This window comes from Sebastes fasciatus, chromosome 24 (assembly GCF_043250625.1).
Source record: "Sebastes fasciatus isolate fSebFas1 chromosome 24, fSebFas1.pri, whole genome shotgun sequence".
In the NCBI taxonomy this organism is placed as follows: Eukaryota; Metazoa; Chordata; class Actinopteri; order Perciformes; family Sebastidae; genus Sebastes; species Sebastes fasciatus.
The window spans coordinates 16,122,938-16,147,274 of NC_133818.1; the positions used below are offsets into that span (position 1 = coordinate 16,122,938).

A 24,337-nucleotide genomic window follows, 5' to 3' on the forward strand; every position below is an offset into this window, starting at 1 on the left:
GTAGACAAACACACACCAGCAGCGACCAGCTCTGGCCTGCTCCCTGCATGTTGAGCAGATGAAGGAGTCTGGCTTCAAAAAAATCAGAGATTCTCACTGAAATGGAAATTCTTTCCGCTTGTGATAGGTTTTGTGAAGGTAGAGTTTAGCTCGCTGTTAGAGCTGCTTGCTTTAACAGGATACAGGACAGCAAACAACTGCATGGTGTGGATGTAAGAGGCCATAGTGATGGCTTTACAGCCTGATAAAAGAGGATTTTATCAGCATCTTGGTTCTTTAATTAGATGTATTCACTCTTAAAACAGAGATTGAGGCTAGAACATAATTTAGAGAGTAACTAATCTGTAAACGAATGGGATCAGACACTACAGGTGAATAGGGTAAAAATATACACCCGATTCAACCGTAATGATGCCATTAAATAGGTGTTATCAGTCACTATAAGCACCATAGATGAGGGTCAATAGGGGCCTACTACACCTACTAAGTTGTGAAAGTGAAACTTAAAAGCAACACGTCGTAACATGTTGTAAAACTGAGTGAAACGTCACGTTTGAACTCAAAACTAAAAGGCTTCTTTATGTTTAGGCAACAAAACTACAACTTCTTTAGGTTTAGGCGACAAAACTACAACTTCTTTAGGTTTAGGCAAAAAAACAAACACTTGGTTAAGTTTAGGGAAAAACATCTTGTTTCACACTGTCCAGACTACAGCACCTGACTTCCGCATCTGCTCCCGTCATAATTACTACGGTCACTAGAGGTCGCTGTCGTGTTCTTTTATACATTCTTCTGGTGATCTACTATGTGAATAGATGATAAAACCTACTAGTAGGCGTAGTGGGCCCCTTTTGACCCACATCTATGGGGCTTATAGCGACTGCTAACGCCAATTTAATAGCCTGACAACAGTCTAATCAGCTGAAATAATAGATACCACCATTAAACTTTCCCAGTTGACTACTTACATTAAGACAATTATGTTTTTGTATTACAAGTTTTATAAAATTTTAAGTATAAATATGCAAAGTAGGCATCATCTTATTCATTTTCATAAATTTCCAAAATAGAAATCTGAACATTGGATAAAGCCAGGTTCAAAATTCTTGTTTCATTTTGTTGACAAATTAGAGTCAAAGTTTTTTACAGAGGGAAGTTTCGATATCTCTTTTTATCACTCAGTTTTTGCCATGTTTTTCAGAATAAAATATTCTATAAATCCGGCTATGAATGATATATGAACAAACCCCTCAGCAGAAACCTTCAGAATATAGATAGGAATGAAGCTGGAAGGTTTGGTGGATGTAAGTGCTAAAGAAGGGAAGGTTTCTGGCTCAGAGTATGAGAGAAAACTCATTTTGAGAAAATGGCCTTTAAGATATGGATTGTAAAATTCCATACATTTTGCAAGACACTACTGATGAATAGGGTAATGATCTTTAACTAATAGATATCACAAGTTGAGCTGATTTAAGACAATTATTTTGTTAAGTTTTCTGAAATGCTATTATAAATATGCAAATGAGGCATTATCTAATGCTAACTTTTCATGAATTTAGGAGAAATCTACAGACCCAAATAGACAAAGTAGTGAAATAAATACTTAAATATGAATGTTGGATGTTTTCTTTTCACTAGTCTGAAAGAAGACATGTTATGGAAGCAAAACAGCCCAAAATCTCAAGACCAGTGCATGAAAAAAATATGTGTTTGCCTTGAGGAGAAAAAGGAACCACTGAAGTTACACTGGAATGCCATTTTAAAATAAAAACACAAGAAAATCAAAAAATGTGCACGGCAGAATGACTATGTTGATGCTTCACAAACACCTCAAGGAAGCCCCTAAGCTTGTGGCTACCCAGACTGAGCTTTCATCAAAATAAGCAAAATAAGATCCGGCAAGAAGACCACAAGTCCATGCAGAGAAAAGAACAGATTCAACAACACTGCCACTCCCTACGTGGATGGAGTATCTGAGAAAGTGTCTTCAAGTGAGTATGTGTTGTGTGGTTGGGGCAAGTATGCACGTATGTGTTAACCACCTGAGACCCGTGGGTACAGATATCATATGAAACTAGACCTAAGGAATCCATTGGTGTCAACCATGTCATACTAGCTTGTTGCCAAGGAGGCTAAATAACACTCCAAAGTTAAGACTACTGATTCATGACTAGAACACCCCTAAAATAGACAATTGTTGGGGGTCTCAGAGGGTTAATTTTGCTCTCAAAGTGCACCAGATTGATGCATTTAACTTTAAAATGTATCCTAAAAAATGTAGGCTCCTGTATTTTTTTATTTCACAATATATATATATTGCAGAAAAAAAATATTGCAATGTCACTTTTTTTACAATGTCGTGCAACCCTAGTTTACAAAGATTCGTGGCAGGTAGTAATTCACTTTGTGTTGTGTTCAAACCCCCTACCGCTAGATAGCAGTGTTGTAGTCCAACATAACAGCAAACTTAGATGAAATGATCTGAATGATTCGCTCTACAAGGATTTTATGTTTACAACAGTGATTTGGGGAATTCCCGGTGTATCAGTTGCACGCAATTTACTCAGTATAGGTTGTGGGTATGAATCAGAGTCTTGGTTAATGGGGTATGTCATCTGTTTTCTGTCTCTCCTTTATCCTCTGCCTGCTACCTCAAAGAGCATCCTTTAAAAGAATGCTGCTTTGGCAGTTTGGCATCGCCAGAGGCTATATAACTTTACTGCTTGTAGTAAAAACTGATTACAGTGTTATATAGCCCCACAACATTATAGAGCCAGCACCATTTTGGCATTTTATGGGAATTTGCATATAGATCTGAGCAGCAGTGTTGTCAAGAGCAGACAGAGTGATACGGAACCAAATCACTGTTGACTCCCCGTGGATAATGAGATTATAGTACACCGATCTAACAGCATAATTACCTGTGATTCATACCAGATAGTGAGCTACCATTATACCAACCTCCAACGTTGCACTACACTGCATGATTCCAGCCCTGGTAAGTTCACTTGTTAACATGTTGAGCTTTTTGAAGCCGTGCAGAGGCAATAGAAATGCTCCCAATCTCGCATTTAGCACCTACAAAAACATGAATGGTCTTCTGCAGACCTAAGTGTGTGTGTGAGTATGTGTGTATTTACCTCAACATCCTTCAGTCTCTGTTCCATTATAGGATAGTCTGTAACGGTCGTGGATGGGATGGCCAGCTTGGTCTCACACTGTTGTAACCACGCCATCAGAGCCGATATGGTTTCCTTATAACGAGCCGGTGGCAAGCTCTCCAAAACTAGAGACAGACAAAGACAGAGACATATGTCAGAGAGTGTTGTAGCGCTGCAAACTGCAAATTGCATTTTTTAATTTAATATCCAAACTAGGGCTGTCAATCGATTAAAGTATTGAATCGCATGATTGTCCATAGTTAATCGCAATTAATGCAAATTAATCGCACTTTTTTTATCTGTTCAAAATGTACCTTAAAGGGAGATTTGTCAAGTATTTAATACTCTTATCAACATGGGAGTGGACAAATATGCTGCTTTATGCAAATGTATGTATATATTGATTATTATTTATAGTTATTTGACCTCTTTGGAGACAAGCTAGTATGACATGGCTTTAAAACTGAGCCCGCTACAACCTAAAAATTACAAGTTGCGTTAAAGAAATTAGTGGGGTTAAAACAAAGCTGCATCAACGCGTTATTATCGCGTTAACTTTGACAGCCTTAGTTTTTATCTAACGAACTATTCTGTTTCAATCCATATTTGTTGGCGTTTAGCCTTTCAAAAACAACATTTTCACTAAAGAAATTAGTGGTGTTAGAACGAATGAACGCATTATCGCGTCTACTTTGACAGACCTAGTATCCAAACATATGGACAAATACCATCCTGAATATACTTTTTATAAATACAAATCTTCTATCCTGCAATGTGAGAAAACCTGCTGATGCTGCTGTGCTGGGTGGTGTTGGGAAAGATTAATTGGAGTGCCTCATGGGACAATTCTGGGATTTTATTTAATTTTCCCAATATATGCATACTCTGGGAAATATTATTCAATGCCATTGTGGCCAATTTAATTTTTATGCTGACGACACCCAGCTATACCTTCCAATAAAGCAATAAATGTAAAGGTTTCACATGTGAAATGTTGATTTCTTCATGTTTTATACTTTAAACTCTTGCATTCATCACAATTTATGACCTTCACATTTCTATGATGTACTACTCTGGTAAACTTCTCAATTCATTCTAATAAAGCTTCCCTGATTTGAACTGAACGGACTAAAAGAAATGTGCTGACCTGGCCTGATTTCAGAAGCAGAGAGAGAGAGAGACTGCCACAAAGGGGAAAATGTATAATTCAAATAACTGCCGCAGTCCTGTCAGAGAAATTGTTTTCCATATGCTTCTCAACTGTACTTGAATTTGGCGCAGTAATGTGTTTGTGAGTCGATGAATGTGTGTGTTGGATATCTCACCTCCGGCGTGGGTGAGAAAAGCGCAGTGTGTGTGTGTGTGTGTGTCACGATGGAAGAAGCTGTCTGAATGAGTAAAAAAAGTAAGTTTGTCTGTCAGCATCTTTTATTCTCTCTCAATGTCAGTATCATTTTCTCAGTGGCCATATTTTTTGTTTTCATCATTCTCCACCTCATTGATATATAAATAGCTATCTGCTCTCGTTTTGTTACAGCGTCTGTCTGATTTAGTTCATCTCGTCCTGATGGCCACAGCCTTCAGCTTCTCTTTCTGTCTCATTAAATCTCATTGTCATTGTTTGCACAGAGAGCATCTTAACACTCACAGTGAGAGCAACACTACAAATTAGACTGAATGACTCATTCGCACCAGCTCCTCACCATGAAGACAGGTGGAAAGGTGTATCCACATGGGTGAGCGCTGAAAGTGACTGTTCACACATGAGTCACTCGACTTGTAAACCAGCTCTGACAATGGCCTCGTGAGCACGTTTAGTGTTAGGATGACACTCACGGCTCTTCAAATTAGAGCCTTTGAATACTTGAGAATGTAGATTGCTTGAAACTGTGCACCATTACTTGATAGCTGGGGGGAACTGTCAGAGCCCCTAAGTCCTCAGAGGGGGCCTAAGGTAAATCTAATTGTGAGAAGTATTACTTTCAAAAAAGCCCAAAAAACATTTTCCTATAGATCACCATTGTAAAAGATACATCTATAAAACCTTTGACAGGACACTTCCAACTGCAAAAAACGTTGGATTACTCATTCTAAGCCAGTTTTACTACCTGGTTTTTGGTTAATGTTCTTTCTCAAACAGAGAATTGGGGTGTGTGGTTAATAGTCAGACGTAATTCATTACCATGGCAACCAGATTGCATAATTTTTCAACCCAGTTTAGATGAATTTACTGTTTATCAGCCCACAAATAGCTGGGGGCTCAGAGGGTAGAGCAGGGTGTCCACCAATCGGAAGGTCAGTGGTTCGATCCCCGGCTGCTCCGGGTCACATATCGCTGTGTCCTTGAGCAAGACACTTAACCCCAAATTGCTCCCGAAGGCATAGCCATCGGTGTGTGAATGAGTATTTAGATTAGATCCCGATGGGCAAAGTTGGCACCTTAGTAGCCTCTGCCATCAGTGTGTGAATGGGTGAATACTGACATGTAGTGTAAAGCGCTTTGAGTGGTCGGAAGACTAGAAAAGCGCTATATAAGTCCAAGTCCATTTACCATTTACAAATGAGACAATAATTAGCTCAACACACCGACTCTCTCTCTCTATTTCACCGTCTCTTCCCGGCGAGGCAGCCGTCTTGCTGCTGCTGCTGCAGAGCCGCACGCCAGCATCAGCGCCACGGAGGACGGACAGACATATAAAATGAATGCAGTTTGGGGATGTTTTGGAGGTTCACCATCCACCAAAACCGGCCGCTCTCGCCTCAGCTCCAGCACCGACACCGCACTGGGCTGCACTGTGATTCCTTTATTTCTCTAACTGGACTTTTCTCTAGCTTTCTCTTGAAAACCTGAAAGTTGTGTCGCTCCCCGTCGTCATCCGGACCTGTTAGAGGCCCATAAACCTCCATTATCGGCTGCTTTCCGTTAATTCATCTCCAGAAGGAGGAGACGGTAGAGAAGAGAGCGAGTGAGGGAGACAGTCGGCGTGTGGTTTCGTATAAACCACTGTGTTAATTCACCCGTTCTCGGCACACACACAGATGCCATTATGAAAATAAACACACTAAACTAAGGTGGAGGAAACTCAAAAATAAAATGAAACCCCCAGTTAGCTGATGCAACAAGTTGGGCTAGCTAGAGAGACAAACTGACAGACAGATAAACAGAGTTATCGATTTGCCGCCGCTCAGAAGCAAACGATCATGAGAGCGCCTGCAGCTTGGAGGATGACCTTTGACCTGCAGCTTCTACTATAGTCATACATGAGGGAGAAATGGAAAGTCTGGCTTAAAGCTTTTGCAACTGGAACAAATAACTCTTCACTGCATGCATCTCTGCCTCATGAAAATATATTTAGTTGTTGCTTAGGTACATTTGGACTTTGGCCCAACATTTAAATATGTGTTTGATGTCTAATAATATGATTCCTGACAGATCTCCATATGGATATTCAGTTTTCTCTTCTCTGACAGATGTCAGGGATTAGCGTGAGCATTAACTCAGTACTGGAGCGAGCAGAGATTCAGTATTTCGCCCGAGGAAACGTCACCACGGTAGATGTTTGCTGCTACCAGGTCATTCAGTTAAAAGGCAATCTGGCCGTCCTGTCATACCATTCAGAAAAAGGCTATTCATAGTTAGCGAATGGTTTATAAAAAGGTTGATTTTCAGCCTGGGAAATAAGATAATGACTATAATATCAGCAGCAGAGCATAATAAGTGATGATTCCTGGCTGTGCCGTGTTGGAGAGCAGATCATATGGAATCAGTCCTTTATTCATCCCTACATCTACCCACGCTGAGAGACGTCGCTGTAGGCTGCACAACTCGATGCGTTCCCTCCGCTTTCCCACAAACACAACAAGTGTGTCTGTGCTCAATGTTGGATGGTGGTTGTTGTTGTTGTTGTTGTTGTTGTTGTGGGTGGAGACATTTGCCACTCTCAATCTGTCTGATACAGCGTGTGGGCTACAGCAGGCTGTCGAGGCCGACTCTTAACAGCGGGAATCTGAACCGATCCTCTAAAGAGCTGGATCCACAGTCCTATACACAGACCTGGGAACTCTGTCAAATACGGAAGGAAAATTGGATTTCTTGGTTTTTAAAAGATTAGGAACCGGAACTGCACATCAATCTCAGAAAACACAAAAGAAGTCCTGCTGCTCTGAGAGGACGTCTGAGGGCCTGCCTGTGTAGTGTCATAAATGATAAGAATAATGTCCAAAAAATAAGACCCACCTTTTGAAAAATAGAAAAATCCTCAATTTTAAGAATTACTGTAACAAATTGTACCCAACAACCATTGAAATAGGGAGCCCCTAAACAAAAGCAAGGGCCACAAGGTGTATTAAAAAAGGTCAACTCTGCACTAAATGAAGTTATTTTGCAGTGAATCAGCATCTCCGCTCTCTCACCCAGATGTAGCATCCTCTCTCTCGCCCTCAGATCCTCCAGGACCTTGTGGTAGTGTTCTTTGAAGGCGTCGATGTCGGCGTCCAGGAAGGCCGAGGGGTCCTCCTCCCCTTCCTTCTCCTCCTTCAGCTCCTTCAGCTGCTTCTCCAGCAGGTCCACCTGAGGCTGCAGGGAGGCTAGGCGAGCCACTTCCTCCTGCCAGGACAAGGAGGGAAAAAGGGGTCACATCACGGATGAACCGACGAGGGAGAGTCCAGTCAACCACACAAGCCAACTCTGTTGTTACCATGGAGATTTTGTATAAAACTCTATGGTAATATGTCCATAGCGGTCCAATAAAAACGGATCTGTGGATAATAGTTTTTAAAGCGCCACTCCATCTGCCGTATGCTTCATCGACTGTATTTCACAGAAATGTTTCAATATACTCCCAACTGTTAATGAATACAGGAAGCCAAGCAGGAAATAGACCAGCTCAGCAAAACCCAAATGTAGCTGTGAAACTTTTCCTCTGGAACTGCACAGAGAGAAAAGATAGAAATCACATCATATGAAGAGGAGAGCAGGGCCGGCTCTAGCCCTTTTGGTGCCCCAGGCAAAATTGGGATTTTGAATCCCCCCCACCTGGCGCTGCCTCTGAGTTCAACCCCCCAGAACCTCAATGCAGAACACTTTTAAAAAAAATTTAGAGGGCAACGAGCGCCCCCCCAGAAAGTGGCACCCTAGGCAACCACCTATTTGGCCGATGCCTTAAGCCAGCCCTGGAGGAGAGAATCATTTTTTCTTATCAACATCTGGTTTGTGTCCACCACCACAGTAAAAAGCCAAAGTTGAAGTTATGCTCATGGATGGAGTAGACAAAAACAGACACATTTCTAGCTGCCGACTTTGACTTTGTCGGCTGAAATGGTGACCGTCTCCAGGTCAACCAGGAAGTTAGCGTCGCCCTGGGTTCACCTCGACAGAAAGCCAATGGGATTGTTCCATCGGGTTTTAGATTACTGCAGAAAATCAGCTCTGTGGCAAACACACGTTTCTGATACTTACACAAAATGAACACCACTTTTATAATTTTTGAAGTGTGAATACGATTGCTAGAAGTAGAAAGCTAACGTTAGGCTATAAACTAACTGCACCACGGTCGCATGAGCGCGAGTATACACAACGAGGCTGTAATGGCGGACTAAAAACACATTCAAAAAACCCATTGACTTCCAAACGAGGGAACCGGTAGTGCTAAAATACCAACCCATTTTGGGGTTTTAGGACTCATTCCTGTAGCACTCTATTCTCTCTAGTTGATTTTTTTTTATGTTTCCAGCTGACTTGTATTAAAACATGACTCCTGCACTTCATGGCTTTATGTGATATTTTGCTGAAAGTTGTTTGAGTAACGTTATCTTTGGTAATGCTGGTGTTGCTGGAGTGTAAAGTGGCTGGCTGCCATTTCTCTGCAAATTAGCAGAAATGTAATTTCTGCAACAATTGAGCTGTTGCGGGAAAGGACATTAGACATTGGGTTGCAATATCTGTCATAAAAAAAACATTTCATTTTTTTGTGTTTGAAGACTGACTGATCTACGGCTACTGTCAAAATGTTTCACGGTGTAGAGAAAATCAGGAAATCCCCTATTTTTTTAAAAATGTTTTTTTTTTTTTTTTAAGTCAATATATTATATTGATGCACAAAGCTTGATGAAAATTAATTTAAATGTCTTAAAAATATAGAAATTTAAAAAGCAAAATGTATAAAATGAACATTATTGTAATGTTGCGGTAGGGACGTTCATTAAGAACGAGGGATTAAAACCATAAAAAAATAAAAATGTTACAGATTAAAATCACAATATGTAATGTTGTGTACCTGTTTATGTGTTTTTACTTTGGCAGAATCAATCGTAGTTGCAGAGACACCCAGATTTAGAGGTGCTGGTGGAATGATTTTTTAAACTTTGGACAAAGACAGGTTAACAGGTTGTATGTGCTAAGCTACGCTGCTGGCTTTAGTTTTATATTTAATGGACAGACATGAGAGTGGTATCAGGATTCTCATCCAACCCTCGGCAAGAAAGTGAATTTTAGGAATTGAAAAATGTTGAATCAAAAATATCAGCACCCGGTGGCAAGCGCAGCTCTCTTCCCCCAGGAAACAACATTAGGTGTACAGTAGCAGTATTATTGTCTGGGTGGAAACAGGACACGCTGTACAGTGTCAGAAACAGTTTGAAATAATGAAAAGGAAAAACAAAAAGGTGTGAAAATGTGTCATAAATCAGGGGAAATATGGAGAAATTGTGACCCCGAGAATTTTTGACAATCACAAAAATATAGAATGCCTAGCAGGCTTATCCTTTAAAGCAATGAGTTCATTCTCGTCTTTAAAAAATCATAAAAAGTGACAGGTGAGTTGCAGGATGTAGCAGGCAGGTTAATATCCACTCAACCGTCCTAGAGTCAGTCTTATCCCCCGGTAACACCGAGTAAGTTAACACTCTAGCCTAAAGCCAAGAGACACCCTCTTTATTCATGAATAATGTTTGGAAACATAAGCATTTATAACCTCGACAGAATATATTTTCATAAGCTGACAGGTTGCCGTCGGGAAGGTTGCTTTAAAAAAGTTGCAGTAAATATTTCATCTTGGCTGAAGTCTTTCCTGTTTAATATAAAGATAGGAACTCACAGTATTTATGTGTGGGAGCAAAGTGTGTGTTCTCTATTTGTGTCTATGTGAAGTGAAAATGTGTGGGCGCACTTCTGAGGGAAACCTTGTTTGTGTGAGTTTGTCTGCAGTGGAAGCTAGACATATCGTCAAAGAAAAATCGAATTTCAGGGCTTTTTTCCTCCAAGTTTCATCTGCTCATTTCTTTTTCCCTTCATCCTTTGTCCATCTCCATTCTCTCTTTCTTTGAGAGCTGTCTTGCCTTCTCTTGTCTGCAGCACTCCCTTTCTCTCTTTCACTTTAATTATGGCTCCCCTCCTCTCATCTCTTTTTGTTTCTCCAGAACTGCTTGTCACTTCTCTTCTCTTCTGTTGTTTAGATGTTATTGAAATGAACCTGTGTGAGTGTTTCATGCCGGTCAATACTCCTGCTCTTTAAGCCGCCCACTCATTCATAGACACATTAGGTTTAAAGTCTCCCCCCAAATTGCACCAACTGGCACCATTAAAAGTGTGCTGAATTACCTATTAGTGGTTCCTTTTTTGCAATGTACCCATGGATGTACACACAGCTATCACTGGATTGCTTTGATACTGAAGAAAACCTTAAAACCTGATGATTCTCAGGCAAGTTCTGGAGTCATAAGGAGCATTTATTTCTCTCTCTCCATCTGATTTCTAATTGGATTTATGGATGTTTATTTGCATCAAACATAATGAGTTTCTCGGTGTAAGTCGCAGTGAATCTAAAAATATAGGTACCATGGGAACTGACTGAGTTATCAATCCAAGAAGGAGTTTTGACAGAAATTCGCCTCACGTCTCTCCCTCTGCATCCCCCCTTCAACTCTGCCACGCTCCCTTGGGGAGGCCTCACAGTTAGCTGAGAAGATCGATTCCAAGATCGATCCTCATATCTGTGCCAAGCTGGAGCCAGGAGACAATTAGCTTAGCCTAGCATAACAACTGGAAGCAGACGGGGGAAAACTACGGAAGCCCTGAGATGCAATTCAGAAAAAAAAACACTCTGAGCAAGCTAACGTGAAGAGCGGCTACTACAACCAACGAAACTGGTGATATCATTGCTAAAGCTTGCTGGTAACTACGGAAGCCCTGAGAGACAAGTGAGAAAAAAAAATATGGTGATCCATTTTCTAAGTCAGATCTAAATTGTTTTCTGTCCTGTGTTTGAAAGATAAGGTTTTGCCAGGATAATCTTTCTAAGTTCCTTTTTTATTAGTGAAACACAGGTGGCAAAAAAAGTTTTCTTCCAGGTGAGTTTTAATTTACATAACTTGCTAATACACAATATACTACTTGTGTTTAGAGTGCATGGAGAAATTAAAACTCACCTGGAAGAAAACATGAATGCTTTTAGTCCTATTTAGAACATGAGGTAGTGGTACACTTCAGCCTCTTGTGGACAAAATGAGTATTACAACAACAAACACTTCCAACTTTGATTTTAAAGATTTTTTTTTTTTTTTACAGATGAAAAAAAAGAGTAACTTAATAAACTGATCCTGCAAGTTTTTTTTTCCACTTGTTTTTATAAATATGATACTGGCAAAACCTTTTGTTTTTCACCTGGCAAAACTTTTTTTCCCACTTGTTTCACAGACAAAACTTTCTTAGAAAGATTATCCTGGCAAAACTTTTTTGTTACCTGTTCTTAAGTCATAAACACAAGAGAGAAAACAATTTAGATCGGACTTGGAATATGGATCACCAGAATTTCACTTGCCTCCCAAGGCTTCCGTAGAACAGCTAACCTGTCTCTGCCCAAAGTTTTAAGAATCTGATGACCAGCACTTTTGAATTGTATTGATTAAAGTGACAGCAGGCAGTATATTTTTGGCATCATTGGGCAAACATTCCATAATAACCTTTTAGCATATTGTAATTCTGCAGATAGTTTCTAACAAAAGTTACAACCAGTTGGTTGTACTTTCTTTGCCAGCACCATTTCTCAAGAAACAAATAAGAAAATAGGAAAGAAGTACATTTCATTTAGTCTAGGATGGAATTAATGAATAAATAACATACAAATACTTACAGAAAAGTGCTGTGACAAACAGATGCATGAAAAGAGACAGAAATTCAAACAAGCCAAATAAATTAAGATAATGAAGATATCAAATTAATGAAAATGAAACAAAACTAAAAATATTGCCAACAACAGATGGATTTCAACAAAAAACAGGAGAAAAAAAACAATGTGTACGTGATGTTTATCAGTGTGGGGCTGAGCAGAGAATAATGGATCATTCTGGAGACAGTCTGGGCTCAAAAACACTCTATTTCACTCACCCGGCATCGGTCCAGTTGTACTTTAAGTGGTTCTGGTTCAGATGCTGGAGGCGCCTGGACTTTGAGCCAGTTCTCACTGCCGTCCACAGCCAGCTCACACTGCTCAAACGAGCTGTAGAAGGCCAGCACCTGCAGGACACACGCACAGCAACACAATTTGAGTAAAGGTGAAGAAATTCCCACAAAGACACAAGCTAGTACCCACACAGCATCTGTCTTATTCATAAAAACTCTTTCCTAGTTTGCAGTAGAGCTGCAGAATGACCAAACTCTATCCTGTGATAACCTCAGTCATATCACATTGAAATTCTAACTCTGTACCTGGGTTGCAATTTTGTTGTTTAAAGTCTATGCATAGTAATTCTGTGCTATTCACTTTTCCTCTTGGGGTCATTAATATCTTGAGCTCACAAATAATTTCACAGCCTGCAGTTGTACATCTCCTTTTGTGTGCATGTGAAAAAAAATTGCATGCACGTATCTGAATATGTTATCGGATCCTGCATGTCCCAGAGGGAGTAGTGGCTATTCAAAAAGTTTACGTTTTGGCATAGAACTGATATGATCCGTCCCCCCACAGTAACTGGATTTAACTCCAATAAGTAACCAGCATTATGTTCAATTTCTCACATTTATAACAAACCAAACTTCGTGAAAATCAGTTCAGAATTAAGCGAGTTACGGTCGATTTTGTAGAGAAGTCTACCTGTCTCAGTACACATTGTATTTGTTTACTAGCTGATCTTGACTGCTTCAATATGATGAACGCATAGCATTAACGCAGAGCATGTGATTAGTATGTCAAGCTACTAGCGCTACTAGCTACTGGCCTATAGCCGGTTGTTTGGGAACAGAGACGTGAACACATCCACTACTGTACAGGCTTACAGCATACAACCCAAGGGTATATTATAAGATAATAAAGCGCATTACAGCCAATATATACATTATTACAGCAACATACAGGGCGGTGCAGTCCCGTGGGTCCGATGCACGTTCATTATGGCGAGGAAAATAGACCCTTTTGTCTCTACGTCATGATGACGTCACCGTGTTAGCTGGTTGCAAAACAGTAAAGACTAGAGGCTAACACTAGCAGTGGGCTAAAGCTACACATCAAAAATGTCATCTTGCTGTGTTGTTGGGTGCCAGAATCCAGATGTCACATACATTTGAGATGACAAACTGTGATTCGAGGCTCTAGCGAGCTACAATATCAGCGAAACGTTTCAGAGATGGAGAGAAAATGTTGCTAATATTTAGCTCACGGCTGCGGCTAGCAGAAGGCTAAACTATTAGCAACCCTTTCTCTCCATCTCTGAAACGCGGCTGTTGTTAAAAGTTCCATCTCTTTGCTTCTATACTCTTTGATTATACTGAACTTGAGGGCATCCGAATCACAGCAGGCAACTTTTTTTTGTTTAAAAAAAGACAAAAAGGGGTGTATGTGTGTACCTTTGACTGGTAAGCCAGCCATGCCAGCCTGTCTGCCAACAGGGCACAGAATCCCACCCAGCGCTGGTTCAGCTGCTCCGCTGCTTGGGCAATGTCATCAGCACGACTTCCCTCTGAGGGGGGGCAGACACAGAAAGAGAGGGGGCTGTCACACACACACACACACACATACACAGTGAAACATGCTTCACAGTGAAACATGGTCTCTCTGTAGGGGACAGACATAAATACACACTCTCCATGCACACTAAATGTGGTGAATGTCATCTGTAGGAGAGTTGAGGCGAGCCATCAATATTCGGCACCAAAATGTGAGCTGTTTATCCGCCTGCCCACTGAACACAGGGACACACACACATCTCACGGTGCATTCACGCTCGCCAACGACGAGGTTTTTTTTATGTAAATGGCCCAATTTAAAGTCTGCGTAAAAGTCCAGTGCCCGGAAAATGAAAACCTCCAAGAAGGTTCCAGGAGGGAAAAATCAATGCTAAAGTTGTATAAAGATGGATCCAAAGCTCCTGCCTCTAAAAGGGCAAAGTGAAGCCCGTCGGCTGCACGGTAATTGGACCTGGAAGGCAGCATTCTGGCTCGCATGTCTCAAGATTGCTTCTTCTTCCTGTAATCGCACCTCCATTAGGTTCCATTTACATGTCAAGCATTTGGGCTGAGGCTGTTTCCCAGTGCAGGCTACTATAAATACAGTGGCATTAGCTTATTGCTGGATAAGCATTAATATGCCAACCTGGAACGGAAGGAATCTCACATCCACGGCTCGGCTTAAAGTTCCTCTTGTTTAAATAACGTTTGCTAAATTAGTTTGACATTTTGTGCTTCTTTGCTTTCTTGCAGAGAGTTAGATGAAGAGAGATTTCGAGGGCTGCTGCAATTTCTGTCCATATCTTTCTCAACAGTTTTAAATTTCCACCAGGAGCAGGATGTGACATCATCTCAAAAGGAATCTAGTCGTAGTCTTGTAAATGGTGACCCGCAAGATCCCCAGTCTTTGCTAAATATTATAGTCTGTGACTTAAGACACATTGTCTTTAGATGTGAGAGGGTGTCAGACTTTAGTCTTTTAAGTCTTTTCAAAGTCTCCAAGTGTATGGTAGGCATATCTCCAATGTAAACCCATCCACATCGATATTAGACGCTCAGAGCAACTGACATAGTGTAAAGAGAGAGAAAGTCTGCTTAAGGAGGAAGTCGGGGTGGATCGATGGGTCAAACAAACACAGGACTTTCACCCAGAAGACTGCTGTTCATGTCCCGTGTGAAACCAAGTCAACTTATTTTAACGTCGTTTTTTACGTAACTTAGGTATGTGGCATAAGTTACGTAAAAAACATACTTATTTTAGGTAAAAAGCATTTTTACTTTTACCCAAACCACAATCTTTTCCTAAACCTAACCAAGTAGTTTTGTTGCGTAAGTAAGCCTAAGTTTGAAGTTTATTTTGAAAAGACTACGGGGTACCTAGAGCGTCATAGTTTGAAGCGTAGAGCCACTGACCAAAGCGTCGGTATTTAATGAGTTGAGAGTGAGAATGTGTTGATATGAGAGTGATATCGATCTTCTCATCTAACTCTCAGCAACGATGTGAATCGGTGCATTTCTCAAAACTATTCCTTTTGCTGATGATTCATATTTATTTATCTCAAATGTGCTGGTTTGTTCATTGGTATCTGGCAATGCTTGTAATGAGGTAATGTTTTCGGATTTTATTCATCAGCTTTATTAACCCACACTCACACACACACACACACACACTATTCAGTAAGTTGAACAATGTTCTGTCATGTTCTGTTTGGCGGTTTCAGCAGTCAAAGTGAGAAGTCTCCATCGAGTGCTTCTCTGCTTTCAGAAGCCCCAACAATTGCACAAGGACAGAGGAGAGGACGGACGAGAAGAAACATCTCTCTCTCTCTTTCTGTCTGTTCCTCTCTCTCTATCAGTGTTTCTATGGAGACAAGGAGAGAGGGTGGGACAGGTGGAGGCGTTGCCATGGGGACAGACAGGGTGCGTGCGTGCGTGCGTTGCGTGCGTACGCATGTGAATGTGTGAGAGTGCACGTTTACCCTGCTCGACCAGGGTCTGCGCCGTGCGTGTCGCTTCCTGAAGCTTTCGGTACTTCTCCGGCCGCTCTCGTTCTATCGCCTATGGCAAAGAGACAGAGAGGTAGGAGGAGAGAGAGTGAAGAGGAAGTTAAAGGACAAGAGACAGACGATGAGAGGCTGCAGGACAAAAAGAGCGACAGCAGGAGAATTATTATTTATTCCAAAGAAAGATTCAAAAACACCCCCCCAAAAAAAATCAATGTCCAATTCAACAGACTATTACTTCCAAAGAATAAGAGCTCCCGCAGCTTTCATCAACCTCTGACCTTGTTGTGCTGCGACATTTACTGTAGGACAACCCAAGCATGTCTGCTCATTGTTTGGGCAAACAACAGAAAGGTTTGAAGTGAACAGATTTTTTTGAAGTTTAATATTTCAGTGGGAAATGGTTTATACTGTATTGAATAGAATCATTTTTAGAAAAATATGTAAATTCTTCTTAAAAAGCTGGGTAAAAACACATTTAGGGGGTTGAAATTACATGTAGCAAACAACAAAGGATCACATGGTAAATTCTGCATAATTGTCATTCCATCAACAACAGTCGTGTCATCTCACCACTCTGCTGCTCATCATTTAGTTTTTTTAACAGAAATAATGTTTTCATACTGTAATTACAGTTTTTCTCATTCGCTTTGGCTCAACTATTGAAGGAGAATTGTTTTTTTTCAAAACAATAGGTTCAAATTTTTCATTCATTCAAATAACTTGCACGTATTTTGGCACATGTGTGCAAAAGAGTCAGTATAGCAACCACATGCACGTCTTGCTGATCAGAACTGATGAGTTGATTCTCAGTGAAATTGTCTTCACAACTTCTAAACGTGCAAAATGACCCATTGAATTATCAAAATCTGTCAGACATTGCACATGTATATTACATAAATATCTATGACGAGGAGGTACAAGTTGTTGTTTTTTAACTGAACTAACTGAGGGAACCGGAAGTGCTAAAAAGCAAACAAAGTTATAGACTGGTGAACACAGTGGAGCGTTTAGCAGCTAAAGAGTCAGATGATTTTTCTGAGGAATTGGTGGAGACCAAAATCGGAGCTAAAAGAGAGAGAATATTGGACTTACATTCATCAGGTGGACACAAACATGACTCCAAATGAATGATAATGTTGCTCTGTGTCTGCTGCATGTGTCAATAGACAACTGTTGGCTAACACGTTAGCTATGTCAGCTTTATAGGGTGATAATATGTCAGTGTCGTGTTTGCAGCTTGTTTCTACTACCCTCACGAATTAAACTTAAAGGTACAGTGTGGATTTGGAGGCATCTAGTGGTGTGGTTGCAGATTGCAACCAAGTGAGTACCCCTCCACTCACTCCTCCCTTTCCAAGACTGCTGTAACGTGAGGCGCTGAATGTAAAACTGTGGTACCTAATATTAAAACATAAGAAAATAAATAAAACATAATTATGAATACTATATTCCATTAATGCTAATAGATCCACCGAAATGTTAGACACTTTTCCTTTAAAGGAATAGTTTTGGAAATGAATTTATTCCACTTTTAAGGTGAGAGTTAGATGAGAAGATCAATACCAACATTAGCATTAAAACTGAAAATAGTGGGACAAAGCTTGCCAAATGCAATGTAACATCTTAAGCAGTGAGCTTTAGATGTGGACAGAGCCAGGCTGTTTCTGCTTGCTTCCGGGCTTTATGCTAAGCTAAGCTAACTTCCTGCTGGCTTCATAATTAGCGTACAGAAATGAAAGTGGTAACAATCTTCTCATCTTACTCAAGAAAGCATTTCCCAAAATGCTAAACTCCTCCTTTAAGCCACATGGGAAGACCTATTTGTTACACTACAACAGGTTGTTGCCATATTTTATTATTTGCTACAGTAAGCAGAAGCTGGTACAGTACAGCAGCAAGCTTCCTTCCTTTTCCCCGTTTATCTTGTTTGTGTTCTCCTTTAGAGGACAAATCCAGTAAGTTGACATGCGTGGGTAGAGCTGCTGCAGAAAAGTTTGAAAACTCCACAGTCATTATGGACACGTTGCTGCATTTCATACTTTCAGTATAAGTGCCACATCAGAGTTGTCCTGTGTGCATAATCACAGTTCAGAACGTTCTCACAAGGTATGAATTCATTTATAACCCAACTGTGGGATGGAACCTTGTTATTTCAGCATCACAGATCTCAGCAGATTAAGCTCTACGGGGCATCACACACACACGCACACACACAAACACACAGTGTTTTCACCTGCACTTTGTCGTGCAGCTCCTGAATGCTGCCGTCCTTGCGTGACACAGAGAATTCGGGGCTTTGTAGGATGGCCTCGCCGCGGGTCATGTAGCTGTGGACCTCTGTGAAGTCCACGTCAAACCTGAGGACACACACACGCAATCAAACGTGCACTCGGCAATATTACCTTGTTGAGCACGAACGATACTTGTTGCTGCAGTTTTCTATAAAAAGTGCATTTTCAAGATTGCCTCCTTTATTGTTCCTGTTAACTCTAAATGATTTCATTTGCAGATTGCCTAGTACTTCACTACAGCTGATAACATTAAGTACCACTTAGCATTTTCCTTGTATGTATTTTAAACAGCAACTTGTATTTATACCCTAAAAGTAGAAATCAAAATGTAATTAAATACATTTAAATACATACAATAAAAGTTATTATGTTTAGATTCTTAGTCTGTGACTAATTCCAGTCAACGCATCACAACTTGGACTTGATTGGCTCCCCTCATTAGACAATGCATTAACTCCATCCAATCAAGCAGATATGGGGAGTCGCCTCATTACCTCATTCAGTTAGAGGAGTCAGGCTGTCAGCCAATCAGGGTCGAGAACTGTTAGGCGTTTTCATGTTCATTTAGTAAATATCTTTTAACACTTACTTACTCTATTTATTTATTTCATTTTTGTTTTCCCTTCTCTGGGATTATTCAATGTAATTCCATGTGTGCATTACGAAACTTTCCGTGTGTACCACATTATCTCCATCACTACAAAGAGGAACAGTGGGGGTTAGGAAATACGGGTCTAGGATAACACTGTTTAAGACATGTAAAACACTGATTTCTTTACAGTTGTACTGCTTCATTGTACTTTTCGTGCCAATAAAAAATTTGAATATAATAGTCGTGAACATGAGCTACTCTCCAGACCAGAGTCTCAAATTTGTGATGTCATAGGGTATTTTGGGAAATGTAGGATTCAGTGTTTTGGGGACTTTAAAGGGGAACTACTCAAAATTCATACATGATATTCCTATGGTCTAAGACAGTCCAAAATATGAGTTTAGCCTAAAAGGCCGTTGGGAATATCAACATTTTCCTCAGACTTTTTATAAAATTACTAAGAAAAACAATATTCAAGTAAAATTACAATATGTTAACTTATTATGTATCGAAAAATTAACTGCCAAGGCCTCCGCCATTTCTGACAACCTCAACAAACACTAAGGGGGCGTTCATATGGACTCTTCTGGTGAACCCGGTAAACACGTCCCCATTTTAAGGCACCATAAATGCAGGCTACTTGTGACTTTCCACCACTGCACAAGGTCACTTGCTTCACTACTCTCTACAAGTGGTAAGACGATTCTCATCTGCTACTTCACTATCAAAGGTTTCATTTCAAGCTGGCCTCTATTATCACCATCACAAATACTCATTATCGGTATCTGCAGTGTTTCATCACCTACCTGCTGAGATAAGACAGCAGAAAGGGCTGCATGTAACTGAATATTTCACACACAAATTAAAAAAAAGAAACCTTTGGATGTCATAATACTAATAATGATTCAAAGTGGACCTCGTCAGTGTTGCAGCCCACCTTTTCCTGAGTTCAGAATCCACCACGACTTGTCTCTTCTTCTGTGGTGGCGGTGACTCCCGGGTCTGGCGCACAGCTGACACCTTCTCCCTCGTCGCCACCTTGGTAACGGTCGCCGTGACAGAGTGGGTCAGCTCGGACTGCTGGGCCACACTGACAGCCGATGAGATCTAGACGTGCGCACACACACACGCACACGCACACGCACACGCACACACACACACACACACACAAAATAAGACAAAGTGCACGCAACAGCAGGCAGCATCAGTTTACAAGGATCTGTCAAAACCACACAGATCCCAAATCACCACTTAAAGCACTCTCACATCTGTCTGAGTGTCTGCCCACGCACACACACGCACACACACACACACACACACACACACACACACACACACACACACACGCACGCGCGCTGTCCTTGAGAGGCAATGAGTCAAATATCGGTGACATCAATCATATAATATCACAACAAAAATACAAGACAGGATGTTTGTGGGGTTTCAACAGCTCCAGATGTGAGCATGAGTGTGTGTGTGTGTGTGTGTGTGTGTGTGTATTCAGACAGCTTTGAAACGGTTAAGTAGCGACAAGGGAATCTGTGACAGATTGTAACGTCAAAAAAATGATGAGTGAGAGAGAGGAATAGTGTGTGTGAGATGAAAATGTGTGCTTCTTCTAATTCTGAGCATTGTTCACTGTTTACTTCTGATAACAGTGTGTGTGTGTGTGTGTGTGTGTGTGTGTGTGTGCAGGTGTGTTTCAGCAGGGAAGAGCCTAATGACAGTTAAGCAGCGAGAACAACTACTAGGGTAGCCTCGCTACCATGGAAACGTGTGTGTGTGTGTGTGCAGCTGAAGCGGTGGAGACTGCATGTGCCTTCAGAGGTCAATCTGCTAATTATCTGACTGATTATAATGGACAAGTAATTGAGAAAGAGAGAGACAGAGAGACAAAGGGAGTGAAAAAAAGAGTCTGTAAGAGCCACTTAAGCACCTATTTGTATTTGGTAAATTATTGATGTTGCTATCACATGTTCTAATATTATTAATATTGGATGATTGCTGATGTATTAATATATTGTGCTGAGGTTCCTAAAGGGGCTGCCACAAGATTTCTTAATTAGCATTTTTACTGTATTATTTCGATAATGGGCAGCAGTTAGTGCATGTTGCGTGTTCTCCCTGTGTTTGTGTAGGTTTCCTCCGGGTTCTCCAGTTTCCTCTCCATACTTGCCAATCTTGGGACCAACAACAACTGACTTTTAACCAGGAGACCCGTGTGCGAGACCGTTGTTGACCGGTGTTTTGCAAGTTATTTTAGTGACGATTGACGCCTTTTTTAGTGACGTTTTTTCAATAGTTTTTTTTTCCCGTATGTATTTTACTTAGTTTACGTACTTATTTTAAGCCCAACCATGATGTTTTAACTTTTAACCAGGAGGCCGGTGTTGACCGGTGTTTTGTAAGTTACATTAGTGACGATTGTCTTGCCGGTGTTGACTGGTGTTTTGTAAGTTACATTAGTTACGTTGTCTCATGACGGTTGTAGTTCGTAAGTTTACGTACTTATTTTATGTCCAACCATGACGTGTTAACTTTTAAACAGACTTTTAACCAGGAGACCCGTGTTCAACACCGTTGTTGACCGGTGTTTTGTAAGTTACTTTAGTGACGATTGTGACGTTTTTTAGTGACGTTTTTTTCATAGTTGTGTTACGTTTTTTCCGTACATATTTAACTTAGTTTATGTACTTATTTTAAATCCAACCATGACGTTTTAACTTTTAAACAGACTTTTAACCAGGAGGCCGGTGTTGACCGGTGTTTTGTAAGTTACATCATTGACGTTTGTCTCATGACGATTGTCACGTCTTTTAGTGATGTTTGTGACGTTTTTTCCTTAGTTGTGTTATGTTTTTTTTCCGTACATATTTATCCTAGTTTACGTACTTATTTTAAGTCCAACCATGACGTGTTAACTTTTAAACAGACTTTTAACCAGGAGACCGGTGTTCAATGCCGTTGTTGACCGGTGTTTTGTAAGTTACTTCAGTGACGTTTATCACATTTTTTAGTGACGTTTTTTTCATAGTTGTGTTATGTTTTTTCCGTACATATTTAACTTAGTTTACGTACTTATTTTAAGTCCAACCATGACGTTTTAACTTCTAAACGGACTTTTAACCAGGAGGCCGGTGTTGACCGGTGTTTTGTAAGTTACATCATTGACGTTTGTCTCATGACGACTGTCACGTCTTTTAGTGATGTTTGTGACGTTTTTTCCTTAGTTGTGTTACTTTTTTTCTGTACATATTTATCCTAGTTTACGTACTTATTTTAAGCCCAACCATGACGTGTTAACTTTTAAACAGACTTTTAACCAGGATACCCGAGTGCGAGACCATTGTTGACCGATGTTTTGTAAGTTACTTTAGTGACGATTGTGACGTTTTTTAGTGACGTTTTTTTCATAGTTGTGTTACGTTTTTTCTGTACATATTTAACTTAGTTTATGTACTTATTTTAAGCCCAACCACAACGTTTTAACTTTTAAACAGACTTTTAACCAGGAGGCCGGTGTTCGAGAAAGTTGTTGACTGGTGTTTTGCAAGTTATGTTAGTGATGTTTGTCATGTGACAATTGTCACGTTTTTTAGTGACATTTGTGATGTTTTTCCATAGTTGTGTTAAAAAAAACGCATGTTTTCTGTACATATTTTACTTAGTTTACTTAATTATTTTAGGCTCAACCATGACCATTTTCCTTAACGTAAGTGAGTGGTTTTGTTGCCTGAAACTGACTCAGGACGTTACCATAGTTTAGTTGCGTAGTGTACAAATGACCTGCGAAAAGCCTAAAATGTGTAATCATGACACGCGGAATGTCCGGATAATGTCGTGATATTTATACGCCTTGCTGTGAGACCGTGTTGAGTACGGAAAGTGCTGCCTGATAAAGAGCACTTCAGGGCAAACCTATCATATAAATAATTCCAATCATTTCCTCTATTGTCAGCGTGAAGCTCTCCAGAGGGGTTCAAGAATAAAAGTTGCATGACAGTGCCGTGTCTTTATCAGCTAGATTTCAAAACCACAGAAGCACTTTGTCTTTATCTCATCACTTGTCAGTTTAAAAAGCACAAATATGAAGACTGAAAGGAGTTTGTGTAGTTACAGAAGGAGAACCGCAGGGGGGAAGACAATTGAACACTTTCAGAAAAGCGATAATGTAGAGGGATAAGTATGAAAGCCCTTCCATCGCTGTGTGTTTGCTCAGAGCAGTGCAGGTACGAAAGGATTGCACACACAAGTGTCAGTCCTAATTTCATCCTTCCCTCCTCAGTATTCTCCACTGGCGTATAATATAAACCTCTCTCTCGGTGTTCAATGACCTGGGTCACCCAGGCAGTCCATTTATTTCTCTCCGTCCCTCAGGCCAAACACCTGCAGCCAGCAGGACTCCGTTTCATCACAGCAGCGTTCTTCTAGCGGGACAAATGTGACCTCTGGATGCTACATGGATTTAATTTTGACAGAGAACCAGAGCGAGTCATCTGTAGGGCTCAAAACTGAAACAAACCAGTTTGGTAAACCAGCACACTGATGGTGAGGTACTACTTGTCTTATAAAGAAGGCTTGCGGTTCAGTTTTTTAGTCTACATAGAACACTCATTCTTTAATCCTAACTTTCTTCTTCTGTTCAAGCTGCTACTCTTTAATCAGCCTTTTCCTTTTTTTTTTTAAATCTTGCTCCCTGAGTTGCAGCTTCCTGCTGGTTTTCATTCCACTACCTAATCACAAAGTGATCAAGACCTGGGACACTGACTGAATGAAAGGAAGTGCAATCAGCTAGCTGGTAGGACAAGGAAACAGTCCAGACTCTCAGCCCTGATAGCCCAAAGCTACCAGATCGGAGGCTAAAGGCTAAAGGCTAAAAGCAGAGTTGCTGTGTCTAAACACTACAAATGATTTACAATTCATCACATGTCCAATTCACACTTTGTAACATAATCTATTTCTTATGTGGGGATATAATTTGTGGCAATGGAGAGTGTCAAAAATTAAAATTTTGTCGGAAAAAAAGGTCTCTAAAGATGATTTATTGTAATTTTTAATTAGGTGTTTTTATACTAAACTATGATGATCATTTTTTTGTATTGCTAATTATTTATGAGTGCATTTAGAGTAGAAATCCACCACCATAATATTTCTTTGTTTTTGGAACATAATTGGGTTGTGAACTGGTTGAAGATATTTTCTTACTTGTAAGTTTTTTTTTTTTTTGGGAACTATGCTGGAACTTATTCTTGGCAGGACGCAGCCTCCTCTGCTGGTTGCCTGGCAACCTCATGGTGACAGCCAGTGTTGGGCAAGTTATTTAAAGTATGTAACTAATTGCTCCTAACATA

The 24,337-nt window shown here is 40.4% G+C and overlaps 1 protein-coding gene across 5 annotated transcripts in view; it reads right to left on the bottom strand.

Annotated features, from left to right (window-relative positions):
- dmd (dystrophin) overlaps positions 1-24,337 on the bottom strand; it is a 308,168-nt gene that overhangs the window by 121,001 nt on the left and 162,830 nt on the right. For all 5 annotated transcript variants that reach the window (XM_074626944.1, XM_074626943.1, XM_074626939.1 and 2 more), the window contains exons 19-25: positions 19,924-20,093; positions 18,337-18,460; positions 16,077-16,155; positions 13,999-14,111; positions 12,544-12,672; positions 7,575-7,767; positions 3,141-3,286 (exon numbers count right to left, since the gene is read on the bottom strand). In XM_074626944.1, coding sequence (XP_074483045.1) covers positions 3,141-3,286; positions 7,575-7,767; positions 12,544-12,672; positions 13,999-14,111; positions 16,077-16,155; positions 18,337-18,460; positions 19,924-20,093 — 954 coding nt within the window. The remainder of the gene's footprint in view (positions 1-3,140; positions 3,287-7,574; positions 7,768-12,543; positions 12,673-13,998; positions 14,112-16,076; positions 16,156-18,336; positions 18,461-19,923; positions 20,094-24,337) is intronic.